At 41.8% G+C, this 14,277-nt stretch overlaps 1 protein-coding gene across 7 annotated transcripts in view; it reads left to right on the top strand.

Annotated features, from left to right (window-relative positions):
• BBX (bobby sox homolog (Drosophila)) overlaps positions 1–13,507 on the top strand; it is a 288,627-nt gene extending 275,120 nt beyond the window's left edge. For 6 of the 7 annotated variants that reach the window (XM_015562273.1, XM_006761160.2, XM_015562274.1 and 3 more), the window contains 3 exons: positions 3,875–4,072; positions 5,971–6,154; positions 10,420–13,507. In XM_015562273.1, the coding sequence (XP_015417759.1) occupies positions 3,875–4,072; positions 5,971–6,154; positions 10,420–10,507 (470 nt within the window). In that variant the 3' untranslated portion in view covers positions 10,508–13,507. The remainder of the gene's footprint in view (positions 1–3,874; positions 4,073–5,970; positions 6,155–10,419) is intronic. The other variant, XM_015562272.1, reaches the window with a different exon arrangement.
• Positions 13,508–14,277: the final 770 nt, after the last annotated feature.

Here is a 14,277-nt window from a genome sequence, read left to right on the forward strand (position 1 = left end):
TGCCCACCCCTGGTCTAGGCCACCACACAAGATGTTCTGGAGTTGGTTACCTCCTGGGTCAATCAATGCATGGAGTAGGACTCACTCCTAACTCCTCGTCCAAACTCTAGCAGCATCACATTACACACCTTTTTTATTCTACTTTTATTATTTTATCTTTTCGTTAATCCTCACCTGAGGATATTTTTCCATTGATTTTTAGGAGAGAGTAGAAGAGAGAGGGAAAGACAGAGAGAGAGAGACATCAATGTGAGAGAAACACATTGATTGGTTGCTTCCAACCAAGGAGGAGCCTGAAACCAAGGTACGTGCTTTTATCCGGAGTCGAACCCGGGACCCTTTGGTCTGCAGGCCGACACTCTATCGACTGAGCCAACTGGGTAAGGATACACACCTGTCTGCAGGACCCACAGTTACTTCCGGATTTGACAGGGGTTTTAGAGAAGACATCTGGAGAGGTGGAATTGCCTCTTTTCAGGGATTTATGAAAACTTGAAAAAAATTCTCTTTTTTGCCTGAGTCTGCAACCTGATGCACTCCTTTACCATCTCCCAGTACACAATTTCTGGGACTTGACCATTGTTGGTCTCTGTTAGCCAGCTGGCCTTTGACCCCTGGCTCCTTGAATGCTGGTTTCTGAGCTCCCCATAGTCCCAATGTACTTTCAGGCCTGAACTATACCTCCCATTTGCAGGCCCTTTGCAGCCATCCCTTGGCTTTTTATTGTGTTTTTACCAATTCATCTGGAACACACAGCAAAAGGAATAAACATTGACTAGGAATGAAACCATTTGAAGGCTCACTAAGAAGAAAAATCTAACAATCCTAGTCAAGGTATTCTTCTTCTTCTTCTTCTTCTTCTTATTATTATTATTACTAGTGGCCCGGTGCACAAAATTCATGCACATTAAAGGGGAATTAATTAGAAGAAATATTTTAATATTGCTATTTGCCCTTTCTCTATAATAGAAGTGTCAGAGATGAAAGAAAATTAGTAAAATATATATGAAAATCTTCCTCCAGTCAGAGTCTGGGGTGCACCGTCGGACCCAGAGTCAAGTCCCCGCCCACACGCACACGCCTCAAAATCGCGTGAGACCCAGACCTGGCCTGCCCCACCCACGTCCTCAGGTCCCCCAGCCTGGCGCCATGTCCTCAGGTCCCCCATCAAGCCCCTCCACGTGGGGGGCGTGGCCTCAAGTCCTCCCCACCCCCACCTCAGCACCAGGATAGGGGTCGTGGCCTCAGGTCCCCTGACCCCTGCGCAAGGGCACAAGGACGTGACAACCATGTGCATAGTAGCTCTTTATTATATAGGATTATTTATTTTTTCAATTACAATTTGCATTCATTATTATTTTATATTAGTTTCTGGTGTACAGCATATTGGTTAGAAAGCCATACACTTTATCAAGGGGGAGCTCTTTCCTAGTCCTGAGCCTCTGGAGCAAGCTGCACACCTGATTTTCCCTGATCAGGACCCCGACTCTAGGCTATGTAGCAAAATGAAAAGAATTTGGGGGACTGGGTGGCTCCTTTAGAGCTAATTGAGTCCAGTCTCCATCTTTACAGTTAATGAATTTAAAAGTCATGAGTAGAATCCAGCTTTCTCTGTACTGTGTTATCTCCATCACCCCACCATCTTTCCGTAGAAACCGGGTCATCTTTCCTAATGCACTTGGCCCTTTTTTGGGTATCCATGCCTTCTCTTTGGCTTCCTTGGTGTTCTCTCTCTTTCTTCTCTTCCTTCCTTCCTTCTTTCCTTCTTTCCTCCCTTCCTTCCTTCCTTTCTTATAATGAGCAATCTTTTAATATAATACACCCTTCCTCTTTGGAACTTGCTATAACCTTATTTCCACAAGTTCTGAATTTTTATGGGAATAGGAAGAGAAAAAGGAAGAGGTAAATGCTTCTTCTGGAAGGTGCATCTATAATCCTCCAGTAGTGATCATGCTGGAGAGGTGAGTAAGATCCACCCTGTAATCAGAGGGACAACTGATGGGTCTGGACACAAAACCATAAATTTTGTTGCTTGTGAATATCCAGTAGAGGTTACTTAATCCTCACTTTGAACTTAGATTTGGACTACTTTAACCTAGGGGAGGCTTTGAATTTCAGGGCTAATGCAGAGTCACTAAACATCATTGGAGTGTTTCTAACCAAATTATCTTTTATTTGCTTTTATGTAGCTTTTATCGAAGTTCAAACTGAAAAAAAGTATATATACCACAATTGGCCTGTGTTAGGCTAAATATCAAAGTATAAATATGCTATGGCTGTTTGACCTGGGGATAGATCTACAACTTAAAAAGATTCTTTTTTTTTTTCTATTTTTTTTTATTATTTGCTTGAAAAGGTATTTGGGAACATTGCCAAATAGTGCAGTTTATTTTTTTAAATAACGATTATCTTAAGCCTGTCACCAAACAGCCATCTGTTATGTAATACTGAGGTAAGGTCAAGCCTAAATTATGATTTATGCTTTACATCCTTTCTTTTGATATAATTGAAATTATTTCTCACTTGTGGAATGGGAAGCCTGGAATCACCATCTTGAGGTCAAAGATCTTACGAATTCATAGCTCTCCTGTCTCAAAGATGTGTCTAACTATAAATCCATTAGAGAGCGAGATTCAAATTGCTGAATGAAGCCTCTGCAAGTATTTATATGAACAGTGCATTATTTTATATCCTTATTTTCGCTCTGTTCTCTTCCTATTTCAACTGTTTTCTTCTTCCTGCATTACATATATTGTCTTATTTCCAATGTCTACCTTCACACCCTCCTCTGATAAGCACCTTCATTTATACTTCAGGTTTAGTTTGCACAATCTCTCATGTCTCACCTTGATTTCCTGAGCCACCCTCCCCTATTCTTTGTCAAAAACCACTTCTATGCCTGTTTTAAGAGGTTGGATCATTAAAACAGGAAAAGATGCATCTCTTCCCTGCCTGAGAGACCTTCAACCACTGGAATAAAAAAAGTCCTAGCCATGAAACATGATTACATATAGGTACTCCTAAATGCTCACTATACTCATATCTGCATATTTGTCTTATTTTGATATTAAGGGGAGAGGGAAATGGATGAGCTCCTAAGGAAACGAGTATATAAGAAAAGACACAGCATTCCCAAACTCTTTGAATCAGGAGCAAGTCTTTGGTGGCAAATTTGTTCCTTGCTCTTGACTGTGCTATTTGGGGCACAAGCGTGGCTATTAAACAATTTACTGATAATCCAGTCAGAATTAGGGACCTAGAACTAAACTTTCCAAGGAGCCCTGCTGAGATATGGTGCTTCATGAAATTGTCTTACTAAGCACAGTCACCTGATCCTGGAATTTAGCCAATAGGAGAGTCTCGGTCTGTGCTGGCTTCAGCAGTGTTTGGGGGTCCTGGCCAAACCATCAACAAAAGGGTCAGGCCTCCCTCACAGCGTCTCTTTCTGATTAGTCCAACGTGGTGATTGAAAGCGAATATCCCAGGGATAAGTATAACTTTAAGCAGCACATATTTCGCTTAGTATCCTCAAGAGAAAGTTATCATCCTCTTCAGACCAGCTGGCCAAAAGAATCTCAGATAGGGACCCTGACACCTGCACAACTTGTGGTCAGTTGGGACACAGTGGCCTCTTGGTGTTCAGTATTCTATTGAGGGGGGTGCATCTTAATCCTCTGTATTTAATCTACCAACGCAGATAGATATAAATATAAGTGTTTAAACTTACGGGCATTTTTTCCCCATCAATACTTTGAAAACTCTAAATGTAAGTTCTCCATTCAGAAGGGTCAGACATTGAGAATGTTTCCTTCCAAGAGCAATGTCGGTGCCTTGTGTTTTTGTGTGTAACTATATATGGTTTGTCCTATTTCAGCCATATTTACAGAAGACAAAAACACCACAGAGCCTGCTTATAAGGTTAAAAATGCCCCATCCATTCCCAACACTCCAGAGCCAACAGCAACGCAAGAACCCCTGGTGGGCAGCCAAAAGAGAAAAGCAAGGAAAACCAAGATCACACACCTGGTCAGGACAGCAGATGGCCGGGTGTCACCAGCAGGAGGTACTTTGGGTAAGAAGAGCGAGCTTTAGACAGAGATAACCAAATCAAGCAGCTGACCCTCATGGCCACTTGGGCCAGCAAGTGACTATACGCCAACTGCGGGTTTGGTCACAGTGACATTTTCTCTTTCTGGGTCTCCTTGATAACTAGTTTTCTACAGACTCCCAAATGTGCATGTTTTCGTCTGCGCTTTAAAATCATAGATCTTTTTCCAAGAGCATATCTTGATTTCCTAGAAAGGAAAGGTAATTTTCAGGGCTGTCAGCTTCTCCTTCCCTTTCTCAGCATGCACAGAAACAGTGTTGGTTAAGGAAATTCCCAAAGATCCCAGGCTTTTAAAAATCCTGGATGAATCAGTGTTTCTCCATGGCTCACTGCTCAAGTCAGTGAGAGAAGGCACTTTAGGAAGCATCCAGCACTTCTGCAAAGCTGACTAAGCCCACCCAGGGAGCTCAAGCATGCTTCTGGATTACTCTCGTTCTCTGGGCTAATCTTTAACCAACTCTTAACTTACCGTGAATTTCTCCATTTTCAGTTGTGGTCTGGGGTCTGTTTGTTGTTCCTGGTGGTCTCCATGGCAGTAGAATTGCCTGATGGGATCAGAGCTTGAAACTGAGCATCCTCCCTCAGATCTTGGGGTGCAACGCCACCTCAGCATTAGTGCTCTGAGCTGTTGCCATGTTGCCTTTCAGCACCTCTCTCATCTCTTTCTGTCAGTCCCGAAGGAAGGGTCCCTCCCCGCCACCCTAATTCAGGAGCCGGAAAAAGGTCGAAGGTCCATAATGAATTCAATAAATAGGAGAAAAAAATGTTTAAATGAGTGTTTTTTGAGAGCAAGATTTATAAATATCTGATTTTAATTAATCTGCTTGTTAATAGAGATTCATTATTTCCTGAGATAGAATTAGAGAACAGTTAGTGAATTTTGTGCATTTCTCTTGTTTTGCATATGTAGATTGATAGAATAAGAAAACATATTAAAGATCCCTGAGTTTTCCCTGTCACATAAGAGCTGAGGCTCAAAGGGGAACACTTTTGTTTTGAATGCTTTGAACTACTAAGCAGAAGTATGATGAAGATTAGAAACCAGGTTTCCTCATATTTAGTCCAGCAGGCCCCTCCCTTATTTCCTTTCCACCGTGGGTTCTGCTCTGTGGTTTTCATTTTGTAAATGGTTATAGCCTCATTTTTACTTGGAGGAAGAGTGAAAGATTTTAGAAAATACTTTCTTTCATGTAGGAAAGCACATAGCACTTTCAGTTTCACTTACTATATGGCAATTTACTGCCTTTATCAATTATTTTATGTGGTTGAAATGTTTTTAAAGTCATGATAACACCTGCCCTCTATCTGGGCTACACAGTAAGGGTACTCACTTCCAATAGGCATATTGGCTTTATCTTTCAGTAGGTCTTAGAACAAAAGTGACAGCTTGGGGTCTCGTTTATGATTGAAATTTCATTGGGGTTAGTGTTGCCACCCTAAGTGTTATCATACCATACCGAGTGTCAGGGTTGCCCTGGTAGGTAGGGCAGCTGCAGCTTCATCAGAAACATTTGGTCAGTCGGTTTTTAAGGGCCCTTTACTGCATCCATCAGCCCCTCTGCAGAAGTCCCTTGGGCTGTATATTGACTAAGCCCATTTTTCTATCTCCAACACTGACCTATTTGACCTTGAATGATACGCAGCTTCTCTGCTCAGCATCAGGACACAGTGCTGCCCACCGCTGCAGTTGAGCTTAATAAGAGTTTTGTGACCATGAGAGAGATTCTGTAAAAGCCTTACTATTCAGTGGATGACAAAAGTGAGCCGTGAAGAATGTTACCTCATTTCACATTGCCTAGCACGGAGTTTTCTCTGCAGAAAACAGAGGGGGCCTCTCCTGATGGATTTCTCTTGCGTTGCAGATGACAAACCAAAGGAACTGCAGAGGAGTCTCCCTAAAGTCACTGAGACAGGCTGCCATGACGCGTGCGCACACAGCAGCGAGGCCGCGGAGACACGGAGCAGCACTCCCGAGATGCCTGCCGTGTCTGCATTCTTCAGTCTGGCTGCGCTGGCTGAAGTGGCCGCCATGGAAAACGTGCACAGGTTAGTGGTGGGAGCCTTATTCTGCCAGGGAACCTACCTGTTCACTGTCACCCCTTGCACAGAGCATAGGTGGAGAAAGCAGCATAGGAGACAAAAATCAGCCTTTCTGACGTCATCTGTGATATTTTCACAATGTATTGGGGTTCACAAGACTTGGTTCAAGAGCACCTCTGTTTACGTGAGGTTACGAAAGTGTGTGTGCTAATTGATTATCAGTGAGAATGTAGCCAGCCAAGTGTTTTATTTTGAATGCATTATTCTGTGGCTAAACTTTTATTTGTCTAAAAAGCCTGAGAGAACAAAGCAGCAGCATTCTCAAATCATTAAGCGTGAGATTTGGAGTCAGGCCTCAGACCTGGGTTTGAGTCCGAGCTCTGTCACTTGCAAATTGCAAGGTCTTGAGTAAGGTCATTCATTCACCTCTGTACCTTGTTGTTTCTCCTTATAAAATGGGTGCAGCCGGTACTCATTCCATAGACGTGTTATGCAGAATAAATCTAATGTCCCAGTGTCAGCAGGCCATGCATGAGGAGGGTCAGTGGCCGTGGTGGTACCAGCAGAAGAAAACAGAGTTGGTTCAGGAAAAAGACATCTGACTCACAGCAGACAGAAGGCCTGGATTTATCTTCCACTCTGTGTTTGCTACAAAGTAATTTCATTCTTGGGCCGCAGTTTTCTCTTCCTGCTTTGAAAACAACACTGTCCCCAAAGAATCACCTGGTTGTAAGGATCAGCCAAGATCGTAGACGGGGAAGCCTGTGGAACTCGGGGAAGCCCATGGAAAGCATATCAACTTCTAAGTGCAAAATGGAGCGTTTGCTACTTCCTGGACCTTTTGGGAAGGCAGAAAAGACTTTTGTAGATTCAGGGATCTCATTTTTATTCAATGTGGATTACCCACAGATGAGCTACCTTCTTAACCTTTCAGTCTTCAGTACAAAGATCTTGGAATCATGGATGACTTGTATACCCACCTGGCAGGCTCCATTCTCCTTAATCACATCAGGCTTAGCAGGCCCAGATGGAAGCTTTGTTTGCTGCTTTCTCTTTATCTGTCATGTTGCCGTTCCAGTCCTGGCTCACAAATAGCCTCTAGATATTTACAGCAGGTCAAATTTCTTTTCGTGTGTGCACTGCAAGTGCCTAACAGCACGTGAATGCTGACAGACATTGTTAAAATCCGCTCAGGTCTCTGCGGGCCTGAGGAGAGAAATGCACAGACACTTCTCCACTCGTGGAGTTTCGCAGTCGAGCACAGAGGACAAACTCATACGCTTACACAAAGAATTAAATCTGTGCCCCCATAAACTGTGGAAATAGGTAATGTAAGAATCAGGGGGGGGTCATATTTCAGGGCTCAGAAACGGCTACTACACAGTCCCCCTTGCTGTTGACAGTGTTCTCTTCTGAACAGGACTGTGGTCACACCAGGGCTGTCAGCCAGCCTTCCACACCTCCCGGTTCCCAGCAGTGAGCACCTCAGCCAACCATTCCTTCCTACCCCCACCCCCACCCACCCCCGAAGGCAGGGGACACGGCTGGCAGTCCGCATGGGCCGAGTCCTTCCTTGCCTTTGCTCCTCCTTCCTGGCCCCGTTCTTTGTCCTCTCCTCTCACTGCTCCTGCAGTCTGCACTCTCCCCATGTGCCTCTCATAGACCCGCCACCATGTTGGTTCGTAACTGTTTGCCCACACTTATGTCTCCTTCCAGTGTATTTTGAAAAAAAAAAAAAAAAAAAGCACTGGTTTTATTCTCCATATCCACAGCTTCCTTAGTTCCTTTCACTTCAATGGTTGAATGAGCGAGGAGTTGTTGTTTGTTTGTTTTTTTTTTTAACCTCCCAGTAGAACAGTGGTTCTCAACCTTCTGGCCCTTTAAATACAGTTCCTCTTGTTGTGACCCAACCATAAAATTATTTCCGTTAATACTTCATAACTGTAATGTTGCTACTGTTATGAATTGTAATGTAAATATCTGATATGCAGGATGGTCTTAGGGGACCCCTGTGAAAGGGTCGTTCGACCACCAAAGGGGTCACGACCCACAGGTTGAGAACCACTGCACTAGAAGAACGATATTGCTTACTAAAATTTTACTGTCAACTTAGCAAATGGTTAGTGTTCTGACTACCTAGAAAGACAGATTCTCCCCAGGAATCTTAGTTGTAACTTTAGCCCCTACGTGTTAAAGCAGAGCTACCGTCCACCCCTCTACCTACAGACCTAATGTAATTGTACCTGGTTGCACATCAATTAATTATTGCATTTAGAGAGTGGTCAACAGAGTTGGGGTAGAAATACGTTACTGGCTGTTACCTGCATTCTTGCCACAAGAAATCTTAACATTAGGTTTAAAAATCCAGGGTAGAAAGGCAGTTCTACAAAATGCATGACACAGGAAGTTTCATAAACCTATGTTGAGAACCTGTTTATTTATGAGGAATTTTATAAGGAGGAAAGTTCATTAAAGTTAACCCTAAAATTGGCCCTGCTAGATGGGTCTTTTTAGTCCCATTTGAATGTTGGCCCAAATGCTGAATTAACTTGCCAGGAGCGTGCAGCCAAACTGAGTTAAGATATCGACCCAGGTCCTTGAATCCAGTGTCCTTGACGTGGCTCCACGGCACTGCGTTAGCATCTCTCATGTCCTGGCAGGTCAAGAAGGCTCTCCGACCCTTCCTCCCCCGGGAACGAGGGCCATCAGTGCGTTGCACCCACATCATTCTCGCCCATCACACGCCAGCCTTCCTTTCCCATTGATTAAGTTGGACTTTCACCCCAATTTCTCCCCCTCTTGCTCTCTCTCTCTCTCTTTTTTTTTTTACATTATCCTTTTCTTGTTTTACTTTTTTTTCTTGTTTCTTTTTCTCATACTTATTAAAATTCTTTTGGTTTTATAATGTTATTACATATTCAATCTTAAAGGTAAAAAGTAGCATTTTAATTTCATCTTTCTGGAGCAGAGTTGAACATATTGAACAGTTGGTGTTTATTCCCTACATGAATAAACAGATTAATCCAAAAGTGTGATTGTAATACACGTTTTGTTTTTCTGAAAGCCTAATATCTTAGGCTAAGCGATCATTGGATTCTCACATCCCCAAATGTTGTCATTTATCTACATTGCTTTTTTTTCTGTGCACCAAGAAACAGGAATTGGATATAGTTGTGGAGCAAATATAATTTGAATTTTAAAATAGCACCTTTTGTTCCACATAATCTGAAGAAGATACTATATTGGAACCTTAAAACCAGTGAAGACATTGTTGCTACATTGCATTCCTCGGTACAGTGCCATGTGCCCTGCAGACCACTATGGGCCAGAGCAGTGGGATGCAGCATGCAGGCCACCTAGGCCTGTTGGAAAATGTCAAAGAGGCGCCCAAGTCTATCTTTTCAGACTAAGAAGCTCTGTATAAATCACCAAGAATTTAGAAAAGTTTTGTTATAACTATGAAATAAAACGTATTTTGTCCTACTTGTTAAGCTGAAGCAGAGTGGGGAGGGGGGAAAAATCAGCTATGTTCAATGTAGTTCCAATCCAAGTAATGGGATTTTCCATGAATGTTCTAGCTTTGCCTAGAATTCTCTCTCCATGTGTGTTGAGTTTGGCCCAAATTAACTGGGTTTTCTCACACTCTAAAATGTAATCAGTACTTGCCTTTTCCCCTCTGCGCTCTTTCTCCATATGCCTGTGAAGCTTTTCTTAAGTTAGGAGGGTGTCAGTGTTTCCACATAGTTTTTGTGCCCTGGTACACCTCTTCCTCTCCCGGGACCACTGCTGTTACTGGCCTTAGGCTTTCACCGGTGTGTTATTACACCACTTAAGAAAGGAGCCTGGAGGTCACCAATTAGTGCAGCAGAGTGTTCCCCTCAGGCAAGTCAAGCAAAGGATCCTGTCCTTGTTTAATTTCAGTGGATCCGGGGGAAGACTATTGTCCCGCACCTCAGCCCTTGGCTTAAAGTTTCCCAATTCTGAGGGCATTTCCCAAATCTGTTGTTGCTTCAGAGTCTACTAAATGGAGGTGGTCAGTTGGATACAGAACATTTTATTGAGTTGTGTGAGAAATCCTTCAAAGAAACAACAACAATATATGGAAAGAAAGTGACTCTAAGGACAAAGTTGGCTTTCATTAAACAGCATAAGTAAAAAGTCAGCAGAAACTATTAAACAAATTATTGGGAAGTGCTGTGTTATTCATCATCCTCTCCTATTTCTGACAACATACTCTGAATAGTGATTTTTTTCTCTCTCTTGCTTCACAGAGGTCAGAGGTCAACTCCGCTCACCCACGATGGACAGCCAAAAGAAATGCCACAGGCTCCTGTACTTATTTCCTGCGCTGACCAGTGAAGCGCCCTTCAATTGTAAAACATTGTGCTTTACCTACTACCCTAGCCTTGTCTTTACCGAGGGATGCTAGTGAGTTCATGTGGTGGGAAATATAGACTGCAAACAAGTGCTTGTTGCCCTACATGGCCCAGATTCACTTGAAGCAGAAGTTAGCCTCCTGGGCCCATTTGTTTGTTCAGAACCCAGAGTCTTTGTGGGTGATGTTCTCTGTCTGATCATGAGCAGAAATGGAATGATCCTGGAGCTTTGCTTTCTATTGAAGGCTGTTGACGGTAATAGGTGGTAACTTGGTAAAAGACTGCCTTTACTGTAGCTCATCCAGCAGCTCTTTTACCAACCAGAGAGTGTGAAACTAGTTTCATATATTACCTAGTTATTCTTTCAAAACAAAAACAAAAAAACAAAAACAAAACTGACGCACTGCACTAGTTATTATTAGATATTCTTAGTCTTTTTGTACATGGAGATTTAAGTTCTAAGATGGTTTATATAATAGGTTATACCTACATTTATATTGTAGAATAATATTAAAAAGCCTGTTCCGAGACTCCCACGCAGCATGGGCAGGCAGATGTACCATTGTTAGCGGTGTATGCTCGGCCTCGTGGTCCATATATTCTGCACTTTTATATTTGCCACCAGAGCGGTAGTTTGCTGGCAAAAAAAAAAAAAAGAGAGAGAGAGAGAAAGTACAATTCTTAACAAGCTGAATTTTTTTCTTAGCCTTGAGTGACCAAGAATAATTTGCTTGGGGCAAATTGTGGCAAATATTTACCTGGACAGGGGAAGAGTCCTACAGATTACAGATTTCTGATGTTTTCATGCCTTGAGGATTCTTTTATTTTTACACAGGGGTCTAAGTGGGTCTAAGTGACCAATGGATCGTTCATACAAACAAACAAAAAAAAGAGAAAAATATTATTCAGAAGTGACCTTAGTATTACTTCACTATTCTGAACACATTGAAGACACTCACTTCATGTGGACCTGGAGCCACAGACCTTTCCATCCATCCCAGACAGACTGGACGGGTAGCAATTGCTATGCACAGCCTCGCTGGCGCTGCAGGTGTTTAGAGCCATTTCGAGTTTGTGTTGTTAAGGAGGTATTGAGTCACTGATACCGGAGGTATGCCTGAACAGAGTGGGACTCAGTCACAGGCCCACCTGCAAGTTTCTGTTTCCTTTCTGTGTTTTGTTGCTTTTGAACATAAAACCCACCATACATATGCCAGTGCCAAGTGGATTAACTGGCTTTGAACATTCAACATATTGACTTAACCACCTGATGTTCACAGTGTCTTGTTTCCTAGCAACAGATGCAAAGTGATAAATCCAAATTAGTCAGAGGCTACAGATTTTACAGGGTATTTCTTCCATAGCACAAAGTATCTCCCCACTCTTGCATTGCAGCACAAACTACCAAATTTCAATGATTGGATTCCAGCAATAATTTTTATTGGTTTTCAAACTGGCGGGATTTTGATAGTGTTAGTTCAGGTTTGAAGCTTTTGAATTAGATCTCTAAATGGTGACAGTTTACAGGTTTTATCTAGCTTTCTTATTTATACTTGACTGAATTGTAATGATGATTTTTTTCTAATCGTAATTTGACCTAATAGCCATATAAAAAGTGACTCTATTAATACTGACTAGGTTTAGCTTTTCATGGTTGTAGATATTACTTCAGTTTCGGTGCTGGAAAATATGTACAACATACTAACAGAATGGAAGACTCTAGAGGGGTTTTTTCAAAGCAGGTAACGAGGGCAGTAGAGCATTGGTGTGACATTCTCAAAGGTGCACACTCATTGTGCATCTATGGAGGAAGAAGGAATTAGTAAGCAAGGTTAATCAGCTTTTATAGCTTAACCCCAGTCACATAGAAATAAATCAGGTGAGCAGCCCCAAATTTCAGCATAGCCTTTTTACTACGATGCTGTTTTATTAATGTTTTCTAAATCTCAAAACACAAATTGAATGTTTGGAAATTGCTGGGTCCCAGTGTTGGTGGCTGTTAGAGGAGTTTTTGGACCACTTGCTAGCAGTGATTTTAAAATTATTATTAGCTAAAATCCAAAAAAATAAACCCAAACAAACCAACAACAAAAATTGTGTGGTGCAGAACATGCATCTTGACAATGGTACTAACTTGTTATTCTATAGAACATGTTAGAATAGGTCTATTTTTGCCAGAGCACCCTCCTTCAGTCCTCCGATTACATTTCACTAGAGTTCCTCAAGAGATTGCTGTATATTCATGGGACCTTTTTTTAAAAAGAAGCAAAACAAAAGATTGCTTTTTTTCTATGTGATTACTATCTTACTTGATCTGCTTTTCCTAAACCTCAGTGGCTTTTCCCTTAGGCAGGGTGGGAGTGGGAGGGCAACCTACTGGATATGACTGTTTTCAGATACTTAAAAAAACACACACAAAAAAAACCCCACCTTTTTTGTAGAAATGCTTAATTTTTAAGCAGTTAGGCACTGAGAGTAGCAGAAATCCTGCAAAGCTTTATAGTTCTTTAGACACTCGCCTTGTTGTTTCTCTGAGTGCAAGTCTTGATTTCAATACTAGTGCTTTTCTCATGCCCTGAACCCGCTGGAGAGGGGTGTTGGTATATTCAGGTAACAACATTTGTTAGCACAAATATTTCAGACCAACATGTAGTCCCCACCGCTACTTATCATTTTCATTTCATTTCTCTCATTCTTCTTTATTTTGGAAAATCAATCGTATTGCTATAGTGTGTACTTTAATCTGCCAGCAAACACCATCTACACTAACCTTTGTCCCATAAGCACCCTCAAGAGGAGAAGTTGTTGCACCTTATGTATATCTCAAGCAAACCAAAATACGATGCTCTTCTGCTCTGTTGTATTCTAAATTGTTGTATCATATCTTTCTGAAACCATTCTGAATTTAGTTGAAATTATCAGTATTTATACTTTTAACCTTAATTTCTGGATTCAAACCTGTATATAAATATTTTGAAAAAAATTGTCCTAGCCCTTCTCTGTGATGCTGGAAGTGGATAGTTCAGTCTCTGATGGAGACAGTACTGTTCCAGTTTCCTTTTGCCTTTTATTTATTTAGTTACTCTGGGTATTTCCTATGTAATTTTGAAGTGTGTAGAGTATATTATAGTAACTGAAGCTACAGCTCTAAGAAGCTGAGTGAAAGAAAAAAATACTGTAAGACACCCTTTTAAGTTTGCATTTGTTTGGATACTGTAATGAGATCAGGAAAAGGAAAAGTGTCCCACCACCAGGTTGAAGATACAGGTTCTTATCCCCAAATTAGGTTAGTTCCCAGATTTTTAGATCCAAAGTGTTAATTCACTAAAAACCCCTTTACAGGCTAAATCATACTGTTGTAATCCTGACAGACTTCTATCAGAAATATATTTATTTAACTCTATCAGATGAGCTTTCTACCAATGCCATCTCAAAGCCGAAATGCTGACATTCCCACGCTATCACTGATACTCTAGTTCCTGCCATTAAAACTGCTGGAGGGAAACAGTGACGGCACACTACGGTCGAGGAGCATCGGAACTGGCCTGGATGCTGGGACCCAGGATGCCTAATCCGTCATGTTCTTATTAAGGCAGGTGCCACCCTGCCTAAGTCATCCACAGGCACTCCGCAGTATTTGGCTCTTCATAGGACAGTATTTGCACCTATGTAAAAGCTAAAGCAAATTTTAAATTGATACAGAACCAGGAGGAAGCTGACACTGAATGACATCTTTTGTTTCTACAGTATGTG

The sequence above is a fragment of the Myotis davidii genome, unplaced genomic scaffold (genome assembly GCF_000327345.1).
Source record: "Myotis davidii unplaced genomic scaffold, ASM32734v1 scaffold1798, whole genome shotgun sequence".
In the NCBI taxonomy this organism is placed as follows: Eukaryota; Metazoa; Chordata; class Mammalia; order Chiroptera; family Vespertilionidae; genus Myotis; species Myotis davidii.